General features: G+C 46.2%; 1 protein-coding gene across 6 annotated transcripts in view; it reads right to left on the bottom strand.

The window, feature by feature from the left end:
- LPIN1 (lipin 1) overlaps positions 1-24,825 on the bottom strand; it is an 80,302-nt gene that overhangs the window by 17,716 nt on the left and 37,761 nt on the right. For all 6 annotated transcript variants that reach the window (XM_038006586.2, XM_038006584.2, XM_073022792.1 and 3 more), the window contains 7 exons: positions 22,823-22,916; positions 21,561-21,630; positions 18,146-18,238; positions 14,649-14,728; positions 6,767-6,893; positions 5,253-5,401; positions 4,675-4,761 (listed from right to left, as the gene is read on the bottom strand). In XM_038006586.2, the coding sequence (XP_037862514.2) occupies positions 4,675-4,761; positions 5,253-5,401; positions 6,767-6,893; positions 14,649-14,728; positions 18,146-18,238; positions 21,561-21,630; positions 22,823-22,916 (700 nt within the window). The remainder of the gene's footprint in view (positions 1-4,674; positions 4,762-5,252; positions 5,402-6,766; positions 6,894-14,648; positions 14,729-18,145; positions 18,239-21,560; positions 21,631-22,822; positions 22,917-24,825) is intronic.

The raw sequence follows: 24,825 nt of genomic DNA, 5'->3' as shown, positions 1-24,825 counted from the left end.
GGAGAATCGCCTGAACCTGGGAGGCGGAGGTTGCAGTAAGCCGAGATCATGCCATTGCACTCCAGCCTGGGTGACAAGAGTGAAACTCCATTTCAAAAAAAAAAAAAAAAAGACCCTAACAAGTCTGCTACGGATGCCTCTCATTTTCAGTCCACTGGCTTGGACACCACACACCTAGGCCCCAGCAGAGCTAACGAATCTGGAGAAACACGGTAAGTGTTCTTTTCCCTAAGTCACAAAAACACTGGCTTCTGGTTACATGAATATAAAAGCATGTATGAAATAAGGTCAAAAATTCAAACAATTATTGCCCAAATTTAGGCCCCAAAGGACCCATTAGCTCAACGATTTAGATCTTTTAGGCAACAGTCCTTCTTGACTTTCCTTCTACTTTTGAGTACTCCTGAATCTGAAAGGGGTTCCTATATCTTCCATTTGTATTTGTTCTGTTTCATCAGTACTCAAGCCAGCTTTATACCCTCTCTATGAACAAGGTGAATTAGCCTTACAGATCATTTCTCATGGGCTGACTAGATCCAAACAAGTAATTAACTTCAGCAGAAAACAAAATTGTCCTTATTTGCTGTTGTTTCAGGCAAGTGGTTAACTGCAAGACTGGCTTTCTCTCTCTTTTTTTTTTTAGACGGTGTCTTGCTCTGTTGCCCAGGCTGGAGTACAATGGTGCGATCTCAGCTCACTGCAACCTCCACCTCCAGGGTTCAAGCAATTCTCCTGCCTCAGCCTCCCAAGTAGCTGGGATTACAGGCACCCACCAACACATCCAGCTAACTTTTGTACTTTTAGTAGAGATGGGGTTTCAGCATGTTGGCCAGGCTGGTCTCAAACTCCTGACCTCAAGTGATCCACGTGCCTCGGACTCCCAAAGTGCTGGGACTATTCGTGTGAGTCACTGTCCCCGGCTGAAGACTGGTTTTTTCATTAGACAAATACGACAGTGCATAAAATGTAAGTTGTACCCAAATTCAAGGGAAGCAATGTCAGGAAAAAGTTCACGAACCCTCATGTAAGTGGCATCTTTTTCCTGGTACCCAGCATGAGAACCATTTCTCTGTTTCTCTAGAAATCACAATACAGATTCAAAAGAATGATGGCAGTCATTAGAACAGCGGGCCACAAGCCTTGGTCAATTCTTAGCCTGACGGGTCTCCCAGCGGTGGCTGCTAAGGCCATCATGTGAGGAGGGTTGAGAGAGGCTGCCAGGATGGGAATGACTTTCATCAGTGGTCGGCTGCGGGGGCTGCCATCGTGTCCAGCCTGTCCTCCATGATGGGGACCAAGGCCAACAAGCCAGGCCCAAGCCCTCCAGTATCCAGATAGAATCCAGCAAGTCCAGGGACGGGGAAGAGGCCAGAGCTGACTAGGGTCACCGATTGTGGCCTCAGGACTGTGGCATCTGAGCCAGGCATTAAAGGCTGCAAAAACATTGAGAGGCAAAAATCAGAGGGGAAGCCATGTCAAGCTGAGGCCACCACAGAGCAAAGGCAGGAAGATGGGGACAGAGTGCAGAGGAGGAACAGAGTCTCTGGATTAGAGCAGGAAGGGCTGATAAACAGCAGCTGAAAATAAGGGCTTGGCAAAAGGCTGGGACCTGAAAGTGCCAGGTTTCAAATGCCACACCAAGGAGCTGGCACCTCCTCCTACGATGCTGAGCAGGGAACCCTGAAGGTCGTGGCAAAGCTGCCCTGAAGATGGGTTTTCGGAAGCCCTGGCCATCCTGCGAATCACACAGGCCTGACTGGGTGCCCCGGACAACACACACATCCAACTCAATGAGCAGGTAACTGTTGGGTCTCCACGTGACATCATGCTCCGGCCTTTCAACCGAAGTGATAGCACAGGAAGTGTACAGCAGTATCTGCGGGTCCAGACAAACAGGTTTCACTCATTCTAAACCAACCAGTCAAAGAATGGTCAGGGGTTCTTCAGTAAGTCACACAGCTTTATTTTTCAAGAAGATCTCTCTTCTGAGAAAATCCAAGAAACAAATCAAGACCCAAAAAAAAAAAAAATTAAAAAGCAACAGTGCTTGTTTAATGTTACGGTAAGGATGGAAATAGATTTATGTTCCAAAAACCAAATGAATCAGGCTGTGCACTACTCAATATCCTGACCCATGAGGGTTTCTTTCCTTCAACTAAAAATAGATGCAATTTTCAGTGTCACACAAGTCAAGGCAGCTCATGAGTAGATTAATCCTTCTAAATGAAAGGTCAGCCCATGGTGAGGCTGCAGGGAGGGGCTCTGCACATACGCCGTCTACAGGCGCACAGACTGGGATAACCTTTTTAGAGGGCAATTTGGCAATATTGATCAAATCTTTAAATGTGCTCATCCTTTGACCCAGCAATTCTACTCCTGGGAATCTACTTTACAGCAGGACTTCCCTAAGTGTATGTGCCTTCTTTATTTATTTATACATGCATTATATATCATAAGCATTGTATGTGAACGCTTACTGCATCGCTGTTGGCAAGAGGGGAAAAAGTGGCAATTACCTACACGTTCATCAATAGACGGCGAGTTTAAGAAAGTATGGTATATCCAGACGACAGGGTTCTGCCCAGCAGCCAAAAGAGTAAGGTAAATATTACATCAAATGAAACAAAAAGATATGATGAATAATTAAATAATGTGAGTGTATATGTGTGGGAATGTTAATTTTTTTTTTTTTTTTTTTTTTTTTTTGAGATGGAGTCTCACTCTGTCACCCAGGCTGGAGTGCAGTGGCGCGATCTCGGCTCACTGCAAGCTCTGCCTCCCGGGTTCACGCCATTCTCCTGCCTCAGCCTCCTGAGTAGCTGGGACTACAGGCACCCGCCACCACGCCCGGCTAATTTTTTGTATTTTTAGTAGAGACGGGGTTTCACCATGATAGCCAGGATGGTCTCAATCTCCTGACCTCGTGATCCACCCGCCTCGGCCTCCCAAAGTGCTGGGATTACAGGTGTGAGCCACCGTGCCCAGCCCAAATTTTTTAAGTTCAGCAAGATAGAACCGAACTGTTCATAGTAGTTCTACTTTTAAGGAAGGGAATAGCTTGGAGCAAGGCAGGGAGGAGGGTGATACAACCTCTGCACTTTAAAGTTTCTATAATCTTGGCCTCTTTCATTAATATATTTATGTCTTAAGAAGTATGTATAACTTTTGTATGAATAATTTTTAAAGATGAAATCTAGAAAAGTAAAGTCAAACCAATGAGCCTGGGCATCTAAGATGACATCTGAAGCTTTTTAAATGTATATATTTATTTTTTTAGAGAGATGGGGGGTCTCACTATGTTGCCCAGGCTGGATTTGAACTCCTGGGTTCAAGCAATCCTCCCACCTCAGCCTCCCAAGTAGCTGGGACTACAGGCATGTGCCCGACAAAATCTGAAGCTTTTAATCCCACCAGGATATAAGGTTCTCTCTCCAAGCCACCATTTTTCTACCGGATCATAAAGTCCCAGGTCAGAGACTTACCTCGTTCATAGCAATCCCAGGCACCTGCCCCAGGATAAGGCACTAACAGGCCCTCAAGGAATGCTGGACGGATGAATGGATGCAGGGCAGGGAAATACAGTTCATTCATCTGTGTTCACAGAGTTCTAGAAACAGCTCTGGATGGTGGCCCATTCCCTACCATCACCAATGTGGGCTAGAGATGAGCCAACAAGGTTGGGAACCACAGGCCTGGGATTTCCATCTTGACACTCACTACATGTGAATGTAACTCGCTCACCCTCCTCACCCACGGAGAGTCAGCGCTGTCCTGATTCAGGCAGAGGCACCTTCCAGCTCTAACTGGCTGGAGAACAGAATGCTGTGGAGGGGGAGATTTCGCTCGCATGGGAGACTTGAGGCCACAAAAGGCTGGAGAAGGCATGACTGAGCGGGAGAGAGGCTTGGGCCCGGCAAGCTAGAATGGGGGCGTTTCGTGGGGACGTGGAGAATCCCTGCAGGGCTCTGAAGCCTGGAGCCAGACGAGAGCAATGGGAATTTGGATAAATCACGTTAGTTCTCCTCATTAATCTCACTCGTCTAAACACAGAAATGATATCATGTGCTTTTCAGAATCGCTGTAAGATTTAAGTGAAGTAACCCATGTGCCCAGCACAGCACAGAACAGCAGCCGGAGAACCCCTCTCCCACCTGATGTCTGGGGCTGAGGGCCCCACGGTGGGCACTGTTCTGTTCTGGGCCGCTTGCTGCAGCACTCCACAGACCAGGGGGACACTACGTACCCTGCTGGTTGGCTCGCAGGGCCTGTAATGCCGACAAAACTTGCCTGGAATCTGCAACTTTTTAGCCTACAGAAAATCACTTGGCATATATAACATATAAGCTCCTGTTTCCTCATCTGACCTCTGCCATCCCGCGGGATGAACTAAACCTCAATCTCACCCCTAACGCTGCCACCATCTGTGTTCTAGTAATCGATTCCCCTATACTTCACTCCTTGTTTCTTGGTATTGAATTCAAATTTAGAGTTGCTGGGATTCACTTTCACTCTGGACTCTCCACTGCCACCCCTGACCCCCACTGCCCCTCCCTGGGTGAGGTGCAGCCCTCTCTACAAGTCACCCCGTGCTGGGGCAGGAAAGATTCCACATGCAGAGTGTGGTGCACACAACCAGCGTTCGCGGGAGGCGGGAAACAGGCACTGTGTACTCACTGGCTCACTTTATGGTACAGCTTAGCAATGCCCTGGTGGGTCCAATCCTTCCCAAGGGTGGGCAAAATGTGGCCAAGAGTATCTGATCTAAATGAAGAGGAAAAAGAAAAAAATAAAGTAAAACTCCCATTCAGATTCATTGCACCATTCATGCCTCATTAAAACACACACACACACACACAAGACCCACAACTTTCTTTCTGGATAGAAAGCCCAAGGCTCAAGTCATCAAAGTCGATGCTGACGGAGGGACATGGTAACCCACGGAAGGATGCCTCCAGTCTGATCATGCATCGAGGTGCCTGGCTTGCTGAATCAAAGGAAAAGGCATTGCGAAAAGACGCTCTTGAGAAGCCCCCACAGAAGCAACCAAGTCAGAGAGATGATCCCCTAGAGGGAAACAACCCAGCCCTAAACACAATGACTGACACCAAGGAGCTGAAACTAAGCAGCTCCAACTGCACCAGAATTCGAACCATGCAAGTCCCATGAGGGGAGCGGAGATGCCAACACCAGGCCCAGAGACCACACGGTGAAGCAAAGAAATCTACCATGGCCCCCAAGTCAGCAGGACCTACCTGGTGATCGTCCCGTCAATATCAGAAATGATGACTTTATCATCCCAATTCCACAGATAGATGGTGCCCTCACAGCGGCAGGTGCCTTGGTACTGCGTGGTGACACTGAAAACCACGTCGTTGGGGCCATTCTTCAACTTCAAGCTTTTCTGAAGAACATGAACCATTAATATTTGTCTGCTTGAGTGAAAGGCCCTGATGGATGGGCATTTGGATTCTGTTCCATGAGAAGCAGCATCTGGCTTTAAAAACAAGTGGCTGCCCTGGGCCCTTGTATAATTCTTTCTTTCCCCCACCCTTCCTTGTTCTGGTTCTTTCTGGGGTTGGACAGGCAAAACGAAACCTCAGATCTCTCAGGCCCCCTTGTAATGCAATGTGCCTACTTGCTACAGAGTTGTTTTACTTCCCAGGACAGTGCTAATTTGATCCAGTATTTTCAGATTAGAGTCATTAGCCAGGATTCAATGACGGGGCTATCCAGCATAATAAATCACAATTTTGGAATAGGATACACTTACCACTCCGTGACTAAATAGGAAGGTCATGATTCAGGGAGACAAATTTAAGCCAAGTGTGAAAATACATTTCCCTAAATAACCATGTTTTTAAATTATTATTATATTGACACAAATTGGAAAAAGAGAAGTCTCGGTTATCAGTCATGCCTCATATCCAGAAGAATATAGTCTAGACCCAAAGAAATCACACCAAATTCAAAATGCAAAGTGACTTTTGAGCAGTTTTGAGTCTCTGTGCCAGGACTGCTGGTGCATGCCAGCTGGCCATTCAGACCCCCAGGCTGCCTGACCGCAGGTGTCCCCAGTGTCACCAGTGGGAGCCGTGAGTCACACAGAGACTCTCAGGCTGCAGGGTCCCACACGTGGCCTGAGTGGGTGTCTGGGCCTGTTCCTTATCGTTTCCTAGTAAACACCCTCATGCCTGAACCAGGCGCCCCACTAACTCAGGGGAAATGCAAAAGACTTGATTCACAAAAAAAGCAAGGATAGGCGCCCACTGGCCATGACCAATGGGATCCAAGAAAGGGCTTTTAATTAAAACTGGTCTCACACATGGAAAAATAAAAGGACACCATGACCAGGTGATGCCCCTGGTTACCTGAAATTCTCTAAATTCTATCAGAACTGCTTGAGTTCCACCAACTGAAGAGATACATTTGAGTTAACAAACATTTCTCTTGAAGCAAAAACACCCTTGAGTGATTTTCAAGTCTGTCTGTGACTGACACCTCAGGATGAATTAGCTCTGCCAGGCTGCCTTCCTCCTAAGGAAGGCCAGCAAAAGGAGAAGACAAAAGGGAAGGTCATATTGGGGACCCAGCCTGGATAGTGCTGGAGTCGGGGTGGAAACAGTAGGTACCCAGTTGAGGGATTGCAGGCCCGCTGGGATGAAAGGTGACAAGTAAGGGGCACATCCCAACCATCGTACACAGCCTTAGGAGTCTGCAGAAACCTCATGTGCTTACAACACAGCCACGGCAAGCATGGAAGACTCACAAGCTGCTCGGAAGTCAGCCGGAGAGTCTTCTTGTAGCTGACGTTAGGCAGAAGAGGGAGGTGGCCTGAGTTTGATGGTTTGGCAGCTGCGCGCTCCTCATCACTGGAGGATGATTCATGCTTTACTCTGGAACACACAGTGATGTCATCACCAATTAGAAAATGCATCTGGGTAGCCACGAAAAATGCATTAGCCTTTAATCAATGACTAAGTCAATCCAGTCTCTCCTGAGTCCCGTCTCTTGGGTGATCATTTACCACAAGATGCTAAATTTATCAATGAACTCTCACTACATCCCCATTCATGCATCTCTTGCATTAGACATGTGGGGGCTGCCTCTCCTCATTCACTTGCCTATTGATGAGCTACCATCACTATTTTAAGCCAACAGGTTCCTATTCATGACAAGCAGGGTTAAACTCCCTCTTGGCCTAGGAAGATGCTAACTGTCTTCTCTGTCTCTCTTCTCTTCCTATCTGTGACTGCAGGCCAAGCACTTGGAGTCCAAGTTTCTACAAGTCCAAACTCATCCGTCAGTTCCCTGTATAAAGTTTGCCAAATATACAACTCCAAGGAATTAGGGCCTTTCTAGGACTTATGGACAGGTGCCAGTGAAAGCAAGGAAGAATCACCAATTCTGCCCTGCAGGATCCCCCAGAGGGTCATCCCATGAGCAAGGAATATGCCTTACTTCCCTGCTCAGAATATACAGCTCAGTGTCCCTAACTCCTCTAGACATTTTTGTTCAGTGGGAAGCTGGGAGGTGCAGGGTGGGAATCAGGTTCATTTTCTTTAAATAGTTCAGATAAAGTATATCTGTAATTAGCTGTTCACTCAGTGAAAATCCTGCTATGACATAATCCTCAACCCAGTAGTAGTAGCTCTGCCTTCCGGGACCACTATCTTTGAAAATGCCTCAATGCTATATGAAGTGCTTAGTAAATGCCTTAGACTAAATGAAAAAGGCTGAGTGGCCCAGAAAGCAGCACATCCCAAGCCCTCCAGTACTTTGCCTTCCTACAAAGTTTCTGGCTCAGCACCTTCCTCTCGGCAAGGTTAGCGTATACACAGAGCTCCAGCTCATTTTTTTTTTAAACTGTTTTTTAATTTTTTATTTTTCTATTGACATATTAATCGTACGTATTTATGGGGTGCATGTAATACTCTGATAAATGCATACATTTGCATTTATCAAAATATCATGCATACCCTGATCAAACCAGGGTAATCAGCATATCCATCACCCCAAACTGTTATCATTTCTTTGTGTTGAAAACATTCCAAATCTTCTCTTCTAGCTATTTTGAAATTTATAATTACTGTTAACTATAATCATTCTGTGCCATCAAACGTCAGAACTTATTCTTTTCATCTAACTGTACGTTTGTACCCATTAACCACCCTCTCTTCATGCGCCTCTCCCCTCTACCCTTCCCAGGTCTGGTAACCACCATTCTACCGTCTACCTCCATGAGATCAACATTTTCAGCTCCCACATATGCGTAAGAACACGTGATATTTGTTTTTCTGTGCCTGGTTTATTTCACTTAACACGATGACCTCCAATTCCACCTATGTTGCCACAAATGACAGGATTTCTTCTTTTTTATGTCTGAATAGTACTCCATTGTGTATATGTATCACATTTTCTTCATCCATTTATCCACTGATGGACACTTAGCTTGGTTCCATATTTCAACTCCTGTGAATAGTGCTGTGATAAACATGGGGGTGCAGGCATCCCTTTGACGTCCTGATTTCCCTTCCTTTGGATAAATACTCAGTAGCGGAATTGCTGGATTGTATGGTAGACCTATTTTTAGTTTTCTAAGAAATCCTACTGTTTTTCCATAATAGCTGTACTAATTCACATTCCCACCAACAGTGTTTAAGAGTTCCCTTCTCTCCACATCCTTCGGAGCATTTGTTATTTTTTGTGTTTTTGATAGTAGCCACGCTAACTGGGGTGAGATGCTGTCTTACTGTGGTTTTGATTTGCATTTTCCTGATTAGTGATGTTGAGCAAATGGGACTATATCACATTCAACAGCTACGGCCCAGCAAAGGAAACAGAGCAAAGAGACAACCCATTAAATGGGGAAGACACGTGCAAACTCCTCATTCAACAAGGGGCTGATACCCTGAACATACAAGGAACTCAAACAACTCAACAGCAGAGAAACCAATAACCCCATTTAAAAGTGGGCAAAGGATCTGAATTTCGCAAGAGAAGATGTACCAGTGTGTGTCTTATCTTTTTATGTCAATAAACTCTCTCCTCTCAGTGCTAACTTCCTCTCATCCTACTGCCTCCTGTTTCCCCCGCCCTTGCCTCCCTTAAGATCTCCTATGCAACCTACAGCTTTTGGACCCCATAAGTGTTCATTTGAGAAGTGATTCCCAGCCTCACCAACACGGCAAAGCCCATCTCTACAAAAAATTTAAAAATTAGCTGGGCATGGTGGCGCATGCTTGTAGTCCCAGCTACTTGGGAGGCTGAGGCAAGAGAATCACTTGAACCCGGGAGGCAGAGGTTGCAGTTAGCCAAGAATGCGCCACTGCACTCCAGCCTGGGTGACAGAGTAAGACCCCGTCTCAAAAAAGAAAAAAAAGAGATCCCTACAACCCAGTACTGCCCAATACTGGGGAGACGTGAAGGAGGATGGTGTTCCACAGCACCCTCACTTCTGTGTTGTTTCTAACGCACTTGTGTGGAGACCTGGCTCCTTCCAGTCCTAGAATGAGCGGGCCCTGTCTAAGCACCTGCTCCCTGGGCCCCAGGAAAGGGAGGTCTGTGGGCTTCGGGCTACTGGCCCAGAGCTCGTTCAACCAACACTCAAGCATACCATGCCACACATCAATGGCACAGCAAATAACCTATTCCTACTCACATAGGGCTTGTGTCTAAATCACAACACAGAGACCTGGTCCGAAGACAAAGATTTAGAGATCACCGGGACAGAGTCCTGGGGAATATGCCATGGCAACAGGAGGCTGAGTTGAAGGAGAACAGAGCATCGGCTAGAACTGTGGTTGGTCTGTGGCGGAGCTAAGCTACACGTGGATGGAACAATGCCATGACACTGGGGGCTGATTCTGATTCTAGGTAGTGTGGAGAGAGCACAGCAGTTAGACTCTGAAAAACACAGATTTCCAGCCCTTGGGTAACTTCAGGCTGTATTACCTTGGAGAAATCACTTCTTCATCTTTTAGCCTTGATTTCTTGTCTTAAAATGCAGAGGAACAACTGAACCACATCCACTCAAAACTTCAGGATGCAGGCAGGTAACAGGCTGCAGAGACCTGGACTGGGAGACCCAGACATAAGCCCCAGCAAAGGCTGCATGCTAAAACATTCCTCCCTGGGCCTCAGTGGGTTCCTCTGTAAAATGACCTGGTCCGACCAAAGTCCCTTCCAGTTCTGACACCTACGGACCCTATGAACCAGGCTGGTTCTTCTGAACCAACAACCTGGAGGTTTTCAGATGGTGTAAATGTGGTCCTGGAGCCAGTACAGCCTGAAATGCTGCTAGGGACGGGGGGCGGTGCAGATTTCCTTGTCAAGCAGAAGAAGAAAGAGGCCACAGGCCCCTCATTGAATGGGAAAATGTTTATGTTCCAACCAAACAGTTTGGAGTGAAATGAGATCCAAATGTGAAGCAAAGCTCTTGGTGACAACAGATTGATGTGTACCTCTGCCGGCGGGATGAGGAGGCAAGGCAGAATGGCTGTGATTTCCATCTGCTGCTTTAAAAAAAAAAAAAAAAAAACCCACTAAATTTGTGCGGCATGCCATGTTTGAAGGAACACAGAAAGGAAAACACAGATACAAAGACTAAAATGCGAGATGTGCAGTTGGCTGTTGGTGGTTTCGGCTTAGGGCAAGTACATGGTCATTTGCGGCTGCCACGTCCCAGATCACGCCACCCTGCACAGAATAAAATGCCTCCTTTTCGGAGGCCCCTACCCACCCCTTACAATGGCTCATTAAATGTTGCTTGCTTTACAGTATCTGCAAGAAGCAACAAAACAAAACAAAAGGGCTCATGTCATTTGAAAATGTGTGCACAGAAGAGTAGCTGTGAACAACATCTAAGTTAGCACTTGTCAGCGTACGTTTTTCAAACGGTATTTTAATTATTTGTATGGTGACAAGCTGTTTGCTCAATTATGGGACTTCGGGGACTGTTACGTCAATCAAGTCTGTCAATTAGGAAAACATTCTGACACCTTTTTTTTTTTTTTAGTCAACTGCATGACTCTAATAAGGAGACTCAAAGTCTGAGATGCCAGTACAAATTAAAACGTTTACATTTTTCAAGAGAACTTTATATTCTTTTCAAAATCTGAGTTCTTTTTCACAAGAACCAATTCTTAATTTTTCAGGTTTGATGAGGAACCATAGCGTGACTAACTCAGAATGGCAAATGGTCCAGCTGTTTCTATTTGACTGGGAAAAGCATTTTTTGCCCACATTTGAATATGATTGTATCGGACAGTGAGAAAATCCGTGACACCCCAAGTAAACTGCAAGAGCTGAGGTTCCAACTTGGGAAGAGCTGCAGAAGTGTCTCGCTGCTCTCCCCACTCTCCTGGGGTCCTGCCTGCTATGGCTAGAAGGAGTAAGAGTAAGAGCAGTGCTGGCACCAGCGATGCCACTGTGCCCACTGTGTATGGGCCCCTCCCAGTGGCTGTCCTCTTCCTTCCCTTGTAAACCTAACTCTGACCCTCAGGCCCATCTTCCCCTAGGTCTAAGACTGGCTATATTAGTCTGTTCTCACACTGCTATGAAGAAATACCCAAGACTGGGTAATGTATAAAGGAAAGAAGTATTAATTGAATCATAGTTCCACATGGCTGGGGAGGCCTCAGGAAACTTACAATCATGACGGAAGGCAAAGGAATAGCAGGCACCTTCTTCACAGGGCAGCAGGACGGAGTGAGTGCAAGCAGGGGAAATGCCAGATGCTTGTAAAACCATCAGATCGCATGAGACTCAATTATTATCAGGAGAACAGCAGCATGGGGGAAACGGCCCCCCAATCCAATTCCCTCCATCCAATCCCACCCCTGACACGTGGGGATTATGGGGATTACAATTCGAAGTGACATTTGGGTGGGGAAACAGAACCGAAGCATATCATTCTGCCCCCGGACCCTCCCAAATCTCGTCTTTTCACATTTCAAAACCAACCATGCCTTCCCAACAGGCCCCCCAAAGTCTTCTTTTTTTTTTCCTTCAGATGGAGTCTTCCTCTGTCACCCAGGCTGGAGTGCAGTGGCACGATCTTGGCTCACTGCAGTGACCTCTGCCTCCTGGGTTCAAGCAATTCTCCTGTCTCAGTATCCCCCGAGTAGCTGAAATTACGGGCGCATGCCACCACGCCCGGCTGATTTTTGTATTTTTAGAAGAGACGGGGTTTCACCATGTTGGCCAGGCTGGTCTCGAACTTCTGACCTCAGGTGATCTGCCCACCTCGGCCTTCCAAAGTGCTGGAATTATAGGCGTGAGCCACCATGCCCGGCCCAGTCCCCCAAAGTCTTAACTCATTTCAGCATTAACTCAAAGCCTACAGTTCAAAGTCTCATCTGAGACAGGTCCCCTCTGCCTATGAGCCAGTAAAATCAAAAGCAAGTGAGTTACTTCCTAGATACAATGGGGGTACAGGCACTGGGTAAATACACCTGTTTCCAATGGGACAAATTAGCCAAAACGAAGGAGCTACAATCCCCATGCAAGTGTGAAATCCAATAGGACAGTCAATACATTTTAAAGTTCCTAAATGATCTCCTTTGACTCCATGTCTCACATCCAGGCCATGCTAATGCAAGAGGTGAGCTTCCACAGCCTTGGGCACTGCCAGAGGGCAGGAAGGACTTGGCAGACATCTTGCATTTAGCCCACAGAGTCTATTTTAAAATACTTGAAACTGTACGGTTTGGGACTGAACGCGTGTCCTCCAGGTGACCACAGAGCCACCCTCCCCAATCGGTTTCTGCACTCTGGATCATTTTCTCATGAAGACCCAGTGAGATGGGGTCTACTGCATCGGTGTTACTCTTAACCCCATTTCACAGATGGAGACGCTGAGAGGTGGATTACTTTGCCAAAGATCACATTGAAGGCTGTTGGACAAGGTCCCTGCTCTACATCCTGCTCTGTACTACCTCTTGTGTTTAGAAATTATTGCCAAGACAGAGAAGGTTATTAAAATGAATTCCAGGAAAATGGGGCATTTCTAGTGTAGCTATTTAAGTTGGTTTAAGTTGCTGAGAGCACCCAGTTTTGCATCTTTCTTTGTGTGCCTCTTTCGGGGTAGCGTGCCTCCCACGCAGCCTCCAGGTCGGCTCCATCCCAGCCTGTCTGGGCACTGACGGTGGCACTGGCATCTTTGCTCAGATGTGTCAGGGAGCTTGCCCGAGGTCCAATGGTGACCAAGGAGCACAGCTGGGATTCCAAACCAGACCCGCCTGACTCTAAAGTCGGCTGCTTCCGCTACAGCTTGCGGAGTAAACAACCACTTATTTTTAAAATGTCTGGGTTCCATGCTGGCTGCTTGATGGATCGCTCAGAGGGTGGCACGTTCTTGGCCTGGGCTCCATCCTCAACACACCTGCCTTTTCCCTTCCAAGCGCACTCACAGCCAAACTCAGAATTCCCAGCTGGGAAATGTCACGGCCCTGGTGCCTTCCCATTCTTTCTTGTGCCTGCAAAGCACAGACCAGGGGTGGGTCAGCGAGGAGGCACCTGGGCCACCACCAGGGGAAACGGAAACATTTCCCTTCAAGAGCATCCCAGCCGATAGCGAGCCAGGCCATTCACAGGCACCTTCAAACTCACCCCTGCCAGGCCCCACAGACTCGTCTCCACCCTGTTCTTCTCCACAGAGACCAATATAAAAATCAGATCGTTTCCTACCTGCCTCCCACCCGGGTTTCTGTTTGTAGTAAAGAATCCTAGATGTAAAATTGTTTAAGACGCAGAGCCATGGCCAGGATTCAGAGGGATGGAAATCCACGCCTGCCTCTCCCATAAATCGACAACACATGGAGAGAGCCTCAGTGGTTCAGTGATGGTTGAGCAACACTTTGGAAAGCCTACTCTGCGGGGCAGTGGCCTCCAAGATACAACAACGAGTAAGATGTGGATCTGGCCCCAATTAATCTGTTAGCACTTTCTGTCTGCTAAATAAGAAATGGAATCCTGGATTTCTTAAGCACGGAAATACTGTAAACATGAAGCAATAAGTAAAAGATGGTACAGAGCAAATCATCCAGTGTCAGTATATGATACCTGCATCATAATTAGTGTATAATTGGACTGTCCTCAGAGTCACCTCCAACCCCATACAAAGAGATTAACCTGAAGACAAACCACAAATACTGATCAGTATCATCAAAATCTAACCTCTCCTACGCCAAGTGAATATGAATCCATGTCAAAAGTATCAACATAAGTCCTGGTCAGTATTTAAATTGCAGAGAAAGGCAAGTTCCTTCAGAAGTGAAACTTATTTCCATGTTATCGTTAGGGCTATTATTTATTACTGTCATCACTGACATTATTCTCGCTGTTACTATTGTCATTATTGTCATCATCATCATCATCTTTGTATAAAGGACAATCACACGCCAGGACCATGAGAAATGCTCTAGTTATATTATCTCACTTAAGGCTCACATTTATTTTGCAAATTAGCTATCTAAGGGAGCAACTGTATCCATTTTGCTCATGGGAAAACCAAGTTAAATAAATTGCTCCAGGTCACCAAGTGAATCACTGAGCCAGAGTTGGAACCGTGAGGTGAACCCTAGCTGCATCCAGGCGGCATGTGCCATGAACTTGGACGCTACAACATCCCAAGAAGCCTCCTACCGCACCTGGTGGCCATACTGAGCTGCGGTGGTTGCTCTCCGGTGCTATGTCCGTTGCCAGCCAAGCACTGCTCCGGCTTACTCTCCTAGAGAAGGAGAAAAGAAAGAGTCACAGAAGTACCACAGAGAAGGGGCTTGCAGGCAGCTGGTGTCTTCCCATGGGCTTGCTTAATGCAGGATCCCTGAAGGTAGACCCTTCCCCAGGGACGCCCACCCTAGCGATCGCCCCAGGAGGCTCTGGCTATGTTTGTTTCAGTGGGTCCTGATCGCTCCTTTGCTAAGAAGTATACGATTAAACCCAGAAATATTTTTGACAGAAATGAGTCTGTTATCCGTGAGTGTTTGTGGCACCAAACCAAACTCCATCATCACTGTAGCTTATGCAAATGCTTGGTCAAGGGCTGCTTGGATTCTGGGGGCCTTTCAAAATATTTTCTTGAAATTGCTGATAGAAATGCTTGAAAATATTTTCATACCATATTTTGCCTGGGGAAGATGTGAAAGCATTTTCTTCTTTTCCAAGATCACATACTCTTAATAGAAAATCCTCTGTTGGTGTACTGGAAAGAACCTTGGATTTCTAAGAGAACACCTGGGCCCAGTCTTGCCTCTCTTGCTTACAAACTTTGGGCAAGTCATTTAACTGTTCAGAACTTCGCTTCCTCATCTGTGAAACAGGGGTGATATTCTCCATCTCCTAACGCTGCTATGAGGACTAAAGGAGACTCTGTGTCTGAAACACAAAGCTAGGCACGCAGCAGGCGAGGGAGGACGGAGATAGGCAATGGCCCTATGGACAGAAGAGACCAGAGAGAAATGCCAAGGGACTGGGGGTAAATGACTAAATCTCTTTATCTGTGCTCGTTTCATCAGGGGACAGGTTAACAATTTCTACTATGGTCCTTTAATAAAGAAAATGAACAATACAAACAACATAATAGGGTGACTGTATTAACATACGATTAGCATGAACTAATTTCAAATATCCTTTAGGTTTTTTAATAGGCACACAAATCATTGATATCATGTGACTTAGCCACCACTATTAGCAATTTCTTCTTAGGCTATTTCCCAAATATGTATCTAACTGAAATAAGTATGTTTTAGATTTTTAAAGAAACATTTAATTTCATAATTGTTCCTTACTTTATAGCAGCACTCCACTTAATTCAAACTGGTGAGAATCTGGATATTCTACAAAGAAGTCACTGAAATATACTTCCACCTTAAATTCTAGAACATTCTGCTCTCTAGTAAGAAAACCAGAGAGGCCCCTCATGCTTTACGGCCTCTAGTATAAAGCATATATATTTGCACTCATTTGTCTGTAGCCCTTGGAGATCAGTAAAACTGATAAGAAGACCTCAGATATGCTAACAGAAAACGTCAAAGAACAACTATATCTTGATAAAACTCTTCCAGCAAACGTTTTCCCTTTCAACTAATGGCATACATAGAGTTCATGGCAGTTTATGATTAAAATAACCAATTTGACTGTTGTTCCTGTGGCTTCTTCATACTACTTTCCAAGAGTAATCAGCACGCCCTCAACAAATATTTGCTGAACCCCTACTCTGGGTCCAATATGGGGACCAAGAACACCAAAGCAAGCAGAGCCATACATGGTCTCTGCCTCATGGAGTTTTGGGTCTAGACAGAAAGGAAAGGTTCATCACATAGTCACACTAGTAATTACATAATTATCAACTATGACAAAATTTATGGAGAAAAAGTTCACAGGCAGAGGACAGCAGACCAGACTCATGTGCAGAGAAAGGGCTACTGGATCTGCTAGTTAGCTAAGCGAAGCAGGGGAGAGGGGTCCCCAGAATATTACGTAATGAAAACAGCACGTACAAAGCCCCCAGGGTAGAAGGTACCTCCAGCCATTGAAGCTAATGCACAGAGAGCAGAGGAAAACAGCAAAGATGAGATTCAAGAGGCAGGCAGGAGCCAGAACACACAAGCACTGTAGGCCGTGGTAAGGACACCAGCCTTCATTATAAGAACCCTGGGGCACCACAGTAAGGCTTCAAGCAAGAAGCAACATAAATGGCAGCAGTCCCCTAAAGAGACCAATGTATCCGCAGTACAGAGAATGAAGAAGCAAGGGTGAGGATGGGTGCAAAGAGACCATCTGGAAGCACCTCTGGGAGAGATGACGGCAGTGCAGATTCATGGGAGTGGAGCTGGAGACACATGGACATGTCAGGTAAGTATTTAAGATAGAAAACTGATAGGACCTGGTGTGGGAGTGAGGCTAAAAGCATGAATCTCACCCACGGATGGACAGTGGTGCCATTTTCTGACTATGGCCCTAATGATGGAAGAACTCGCAAGAATCCCGTGAGTTCAACTCTGGAAGTGTTAAGTTTGAAATACCTTGAGGCATCCGCAGGACAATGTCTGCTTAGTTGGCTACTTGATAAATGGATGTGGAGTAGAAAAGAATGTCCGGTTTGGAGACAAAAAGGGAGTCATTGCATGGGCAGAATGGAAAAGTAAGAAGTAAAAGGAGAAAAGGTGGCCTAACATGAGCTTTGAGTACCCTCCTAGAGGTGACTAAGCCAGAGCAGGAGCAGCCTGCTGGGAGGAGGAGGCCCAGGTGGACATAGGTGCCTGGGAGCCAAGCGAAGCAAGTGCTTCAAGAAATAGGAGGAGAAGGCAACGAAGATCTGAAAGAAATCATAGGCACTCGTAAGTAAGGCCAAAGCCATGGACCTTCAGACATGTCATTTCAGTGAAAGGACTCAGAGAATTAGTCAACTGCTGTAAGTATATACACCTCATTAAAATTGTCCTCACAGGCAGGGCGTGGTGGCTCACGCCTGTAATGCCAACACTTTCAGAGGCCTAGGCAGGCAGATCGCTTGAGCCCAGGAGTTTGAGACCAGCCTGGGAAACATGGTGAAACCCAACTCCGCTAAAAATGCAAAACTTAGCCATGCGTGGTGGTGCACGCCTGTAATCCCAGCTATTCTAGAGGCTGAGATGGGAGGATTGTTTGAGCCCGGGAGGCAGAGGTTGCAGTGAGCTGAGATTGCACCACTGCACTCCAGCCTGGGTGATTGAGCAAGCCCATTTCAAAAAAAGAAAGGAGGGGAGAGGAGGGGAGGGGATGGGAGGGGAGGGGAGGGGAGGGGAGAAAAAGAAAAAGAAAAAAAAATTGTCTCCACAAGCAGAAGGAAGATATTTAATTTCTTAAGAAACTGAATTCCCTTCTTTTATAGATGACGAAATCTTACCATGAGGGAGTGACTTGACCACAGTCTCCTAACGGTTACAGAGCCAGGGGGTGATGCCTATGCTGCTGGCTCCTGACCTTCCTCTCTACCTTCCCCATGTTCCGCAAGCCCTAGCCCTACTTCATGGCAGAGCTGGCTCATGAAAACTCAGCACTAGGGCCTATGTTCATTTCTCTGATGTAACTACATGAAAACCAATCTCACTACACAAAATCAAAACTTGCTAAGTGTGAGCACTGCTTTGTCTTCTGGGCTTACCTCCTTGATCGTGGTGTTTCTTCCCCTCCATGAAAACCACCATCTTCCTCCCTTTTTGGGCATTTTATCCCTCATGATAGATTCCACAGTGGCCTGTTTTAAATGGATGGTAACATAAATAATGGAACAAAAAAAGATCAACTTAGCACATTCAAACCAAAAGAAACATACATGCAAATTAAAGTAAGATTTAAAAAAAAAAAATCAGAGAAAACACAACATACTATTTGTGGGTTAAAAATTTTAGAGAAGCAAAACCTAATGGCGTCCAAAATTATATGAAGGTAACTTAAGCATGAAGACTTAAGAAGATGTTAAAGGAATAAACAAACAACAAATAAAATACAACACAACAACAACAACAGAAAAAGAAAGCATTAGAAATCATTAGTGATTAGTAAGACTGGAACTTTTCAAATTAAAGTGGCTAACTGGTTAAGATATTATTACTCTCAATATGATTATAAAATAAAATATGAAATGATTAATATGGGGTAGAGGATAAAACAGTTTTCAACAAAAGGTAAAATGCACAGGATATTTATGAAGTGTAAATATCTAAACATTTACATTAATAGGTACATTTGATTGAAAATCTCAAGTATTAAAAAGAAAATTCATACTTTTAGGCAAATGAGTTTAATGGGGAGATTAAATATGAATTGATAATTTTCTACGTTTTTTCCAAAGAACAAAATATCTATCTATCTTGAGGTTAATTCTAGGACCAAGGTAAAAGTCATGTAATGTCCCTTCCTCAATTTACAGAACTTTCAAGTAGCTGACACCTCAGCTAGTAACAAAAGAAAGACTTAAGCTGAAAGATTCAGTCTAACAGGGTGCAGGGAAGCAGACAGGTAAGTAATTTACTATGTAGCTTAAAAGATCTCTATCTGACACAAAAGAAAACCCAACTGCAGTGAAACACAAACCACTCACATCCAGTTCATAAATAGGACAATTCATAAAGCTGTCAATGACCTATTTCCCCTAAATCTACTCATAAATGTAACAAAACCACAATTAAAAAAAAAAAAAGCAAGCAAGCCACAGAAAGGAAAAAAACAAACAGGAGTATTTTCAGTCCTTCACAAACTTGTTCTAATGTTCATTTGAAAAACAAACAAAAATAGCCTAAAAAATTCTCAGGTAGAAGAGTAGTAAGTAGAACAAGCACTATTGAATATTAAAATATACCTAAATATACTAAAAGAATGCAGTGTTGGTATACAAGGACACATATCACAGGAACAGAAAACAAAAGTCCAGAAATAAATCTAAATTCACAGAGAAATGTAACAGAAGGTAAAGTTGTAAGTGCCTCTGAGTGGAGGATAGGGTTAGTTAACACACCGTCCTGGGATAATTCAGTAGCCATGTCAGACCCTGTGAGCAGCTCACCTGCCTCCCCTTTCTTGCTGACAGATCTGAAATTCTGTTCAAGAATCAGGCTGCAATGCATGTGGAGAAGGCTGGCTCAACTCCAGAGGATGCACCTCAATGGTCGAAGCCATTCACCGTCATTTCGTTGCTTTGCCAAGAACTGCTTTAGAGGTGATCATGCGACCAACTCTGGCCAATGAAATAAGAGCGAGCTGCCCCCACCCTCCCGTTTCAGATGTGGTGGTATGAGAAGATGATCTGTAGGGCAGTCATCTTGTGACCATCAAGGAAAAGCTGAGAAAATCACAAAGAAGCTAACCCAAATTCATCAAGCCTGAAACTGCCAACCTCTAAGATCCTTGTCATATGAGATCATTACTTAAGCCACTTTTAGTCATTCTGTTTCCTAAAACAAAAAGCATCTTCACCAATTCAAGAACTTCCTAGGAAAAAAAAACTGGTTTGGTTCCCAATACCTCCCTCATTAAGCTCAAAATAAAATCTAGATGGATGAAAGATTTTAAAATCCTGCAAAATTTCCAAAACTTGTAAAAATACACCCCATATACAAGAAAGCACAAAAAGAAAATATAAGGCCTATCTTCACAAGTTTTGGAAATGGGGAAGCAGGGCCATTTTAAGTGTGATACAAAACCCAACAGCCATAAAAGATAAGATGGGCAAATTCTACATTTAAAAATAATTTCTATATTAGAGAAATGCCATATATAGAGTCAAAAGTTACTGACTTGTAAAAAGATTTAGCATGCATATCATAAGAACTAATTTAAGTTTCGGAGCCCATGTGGATTTCTTTTTCAGTCAATAAATAAATCCTTTGGCTATATTGCTATTGCAATAGCCTTTTTTCTTACGGATTTGTAAATGTTGAGAACGGTGACATAAAAATGTGTCCCAGGCTATGGATACCATGGCAGGGATAAAATAAAATCCACTCTGGAGAACATGCCCTCAGCCCAGTCCACAAAGGTACCCACAGATAAAGCCCCATCCTAGATGAGACTGCAGTCCTCAAAACACAACGCATGCACACACACAGACACACACACGTACACACGTGCACATACACACATGCACACACACACACCTACACAAGCATGCACACATACACATGTCCACACACACGTGTGCACATGCTCACATGCAAATGCACACACATGCACCTATGCACACACGCACATGCACACACACTGACACACAGGCACAGGCACACACACACATACACAAACCCAGGAAGAAGCAAGCCTAGACTCAACAAAGTCCGATTAGACCTTCAAGAATCTCAAGTGTTAGAACTGGCTGACTGACTGCAACATCCTAAAGCACACAAAAGTTTGCTAAGCACACAAAGGATACAAACAAGTCTAAGGCAGTCTCTGCAGCAAAAAACATATCATCTAGTAGGAAGATCTATCATTGAAAACTAACAATTCCCGGCTGACTGTCTAGTGAATTGTTTTGGGGAGGAAGAGAACACTGCAAGCTGGCAGGTGGTGTGGCTGCCCTCCTACCTCTTCCCTGCGGCCACTTATCTACTCTCCCTGGAGACTGGGAGCTGCCCAGGCCCTGTACTGGCTCCAGCCTCAGAGAATCAGGCATGGGGCTGGCTTCCTGGCTGAGCAGCACCTGACACTGGCACGGACACCTGTGCCTGACCTCGATGCCTGCTCCACCCCTTCCAGGGTGACACTCATCTCCCTTTGTCCTCACTGGGCTCTGAGGTCCTGGCACCCATCTGCTCAGCCTCCACCTGTGCCCCTTGCACGGCAGATGTTGAGAAAGGAATCATTGGTCCATGATTGGGAGGTTTTGCCTCGATAAGGAGGAGGGGGAACCACGTGCAAGGTGCAAGAGAGAGATCTGAAACTCCTGGCCTGTACGCTCATGAACTTCAAAACAGCACAGTGGAATTAACTCTGTGGTTTCCACAATAAAAGTGAAATTCCAATCACCCAGATTAAGCTATTCATCATTTCTAGCATCCCCTTTTCTTTCTCATGTTAAAGCTCACCTTTGGCAAAGGTTTCTGGAAGGCCTGCATTGCCAGGAGGAGGGGTGCTGCTGTTGTCCAATTATAGTATCTAACACAAAACAATGAAACAGATGTCAAAAAATCGAGGCTCAGACTGAAAACTTTTCCAATGTCATATAAAGTAGTCAAGGAAAGCTCAGGACCCCAGCGAGGTCCTTAAAGAGCTCAACACTCTTGCTAGCCTCCTCCTCTCCCCCAGGCAGAGGCTCCCATCCACCTCACCCCAGCCGCTAGTGAGGGCCCAGCAGCAGCCGTGCCAGCAGGGCGGACAGTTGGACATGCCAGCAGCCCAAATCCCACAGTACAGCTGCTGCACCAAACCACAATGTGCTTGGGGTATTTCTTGCCACATGTCAAGGAAAAGGCAACTAGGTGTAAAACATCCATGGCTTAAGGGAGAAAAGCTTGCTAACAGTCCGCAAAAATAACTGTACATCCCTTGCCCTCAGATAACGAAGTTTTCTCTTTTTTTTTTTTTGTGAGACAGAGTCTCGCTCTGTCACCCAGGCTGAAGTGCAGTGGCTTCATCTCGGCTCACTACAAGCTCCACCTTCCGGGTTCAGGCCATTCTCCTGCCTCAGCCTCCCAAGTAGCTGGAATTACAGGCGCCTGCCACCATGCCCAGCTAATTTTTTGTATTTTTTTAGTAGAGACGGGGTTTCACCGTGTTAGCCAGGATGGTCTCGATCTCCTGACCTCATGATAAGCCCGCCTCGGCCTCCCAAAGCACTGGGATTACAGGCGTGAGCCACTGCAACGGGCCGATAACGAAGTTTTTCAAAAGGGCAGAGATGGAGGCTACTCTTATATACCCATGTACTGCAGAGTGTGACTATTCACATTCAATAAGAACATCGAGCTGGATGTAGTGGCTCACACCTGAAATCCCAGCACTTTGGGAGGCCAAAGTGGGAGGATCTCTTAAGCTCACAAGTTCAAGGCTACAGTGAGCTACAACTGCACACAGCCTGGGAGACAGAGCTACACCTCGTCTCAAAAAAAAAAAGAAAAACTAGTAGAGATAAATACTAAAACTCACAGGACTGAGGGCTATCGGAACCTATCAGTTGTATTGCCAGTTCTATGGGCATGGAACTCGGACCACAGTGAAGGTATAATAAAGCAATGTAGCAAAGTCTTGATTTTATATATTTCTAAGGCTTAACGTCTAGGTCTATTTGAAAACATGAAACAGAAACAGTATCATGCTACTGCCAAAGTGACTTTCGAGAGGTACTTACTTACTCCCAATCTTTACCACGAGATTGGGGTCATCGATAATAGCGGGGTTGTCCACAAACTGTTGATACGACACAGCTTGCTCCAGGAATGCATCTGTGACAGCAATTATAGAGGATCAGGGAAAAAGAAAAAGACAGATCAGCTCAAAATTAGGCCTACCTTTCATTCGCTCACTCACAAGTGTTTTCTGAGACTTTGTGCATTCCAATTGTGCGGACAATCCTATAAAATGTATTTGTAAAGGCTGCGCCATTTTATCTGGAGGGCGGTGTCTGCGCAGCAATGCAAGGAGACCAGGGCAAGTCTGAGGATGCTGGGGGACGTGTACCTTAGTTGGGGCACACACGTTCACACAGGGAGTAGGGGTGAAAACAGCATGCACGTGCATCTGCACAGGTAGAGTCATGGCTACGCATGGCACAGAGGCCAGGCTCCCTCGGCTGAAGTCATGATTATTGGGCTGACCCTGGGCAAGCGGTTCACCTCCCAGGCCCCAGCTCCCTCCTCTAGCATGGGGAAAATAACCACATCTGCTTCCTAGGGTGGTCATGGGGACTGATAAGGTCATGAACAGGAAGCACAGGGCCCTTCCGAAAATGGGGCCGCCTCCACCACAATCGGAAGCAGGAAAGGCACTGTTCTCACCACGCTGGGGCAGCCGCACCCGGATCAGAGCAGAGGAGAAGGTGGCAGGGTCAGGAGGCCCAGACCTCGGCCCTGGACGCTCTCAGTTCTTTGACCGGCTCTGGCAGCTGGGCTGTACCTTGAGCCTTGACTGTGGTTCTGACCATCTCCCTGACCTGGAGCCACGCCTGCTCCTTCCCTGGGAGCTTGTATTTACCCCGAACCAAACTGAAACCCAGCAGACATCAGACACTAAGAATCTCCTCTGTCCAGGAAAAGAGTCCCTGGGTCATGATGCCAGCCCGACTGGCCTCGACATGTACCCTCAGAGCCCTCATCAGGACCTCCGGGGACTCTCCTGGGGTCTCCTGACTGTGACAATCTGGCCTCACCTGTAAGGACTGGACACTCGCAGATCCTGCCCCATGAGATAACACTCAGATAACGGCGCCCAGCCTCGTCAGTGCTGCCACCCCACGCCCCCAGCTCATGTGTATCAGGGAGGGAACACCCAGGGGACTCAATGGGACACTGGTCTCCTCACACCAGTGTCCAGAGAGTGTGCTCGCCCCCCATGACCTCAGAAACACAGTGGGGCTGGGCATTAAGGCGTGGCCCTAGGAAAACTGAGTGAATGAACGGAGCTGGCGGGACCCAGCACACAATCTTGTTTCCGCTCTCAAAGGAATGGCTGGCAAAGGCGTGAGAAGAAAAAGCCTCAGTCTTTGTGGAAGAAGAAATTCCCAAAGCCTTGAAGGGACCAGGGCGGAGGCAGGAGTCTCAGATGGCAGCCAGCCCTGGGTGGAAGGGGAGATGCGGGTGGCTCCTGAGAGGTAGAGGGAAGAAGTATACAGCCTCGGCCCCTTCCCTGCTAGAAACACCACGAGGGGATGGAAAAGAGGAAGTAGTGGGGGAGGGGGCGGGAGGAAAAGAGGAAGTAGTGAGGGAGGGGGCGGGAGGAGTGCAGGGTGACTGTGTCTGGTCCCTGCGTCCATCAGCTGGTAACTGCTGACGGCGCCCCGCTGTGGGGCTTGGGCACACCCTGCCATGGAACTGTCAGGAGGCCCTGGGAGGGCATTGCTATGAATGTGGCAGTGCTATGAATGAATCACCTAAGCCCACCCTATTAACACCCTTTGAATCCAGCTGGGAAAAGTTCCCAGCCCTCCTCTGACCAACTCAGACCTCCCTGCTCCAAGGCGCTGGCCCACTTCTCTCCTGCTGCCAACGCCCTCTATTTTAATTAGACTGACACCCCCCTCTAGCCTTCAGGCTTCTGGAGGCCGTCCCTGCAGTGCTCGCCTGGGACACAGGGGACACACAGTGATGGCCTGAGCCATGTGTGACCCACAGAACTCTGAGGCCGGCTAACTGCAAG

Source organism: Chlorocebus sabaeus, chromosome 14 (genome assembly GCF_047675955.1).
Source record: "Chlorocebus sabaeus isolate Y175 chromosome 14, mChlSab1.0.hap1, whole genome shotgun sequence".
Taxonomy (NCBI): Eukaryota; Metazoa; Chordata; class Mammalia; order Primates; family Cercopithecidae; genus Chlorocebus; species Chlorocebus sabaeus.
The sequence above is the reverse complement of the archived record's forward strand: the minus strand, read 5'-3'. Positions and strand labels throughout refer to the sequence as shown.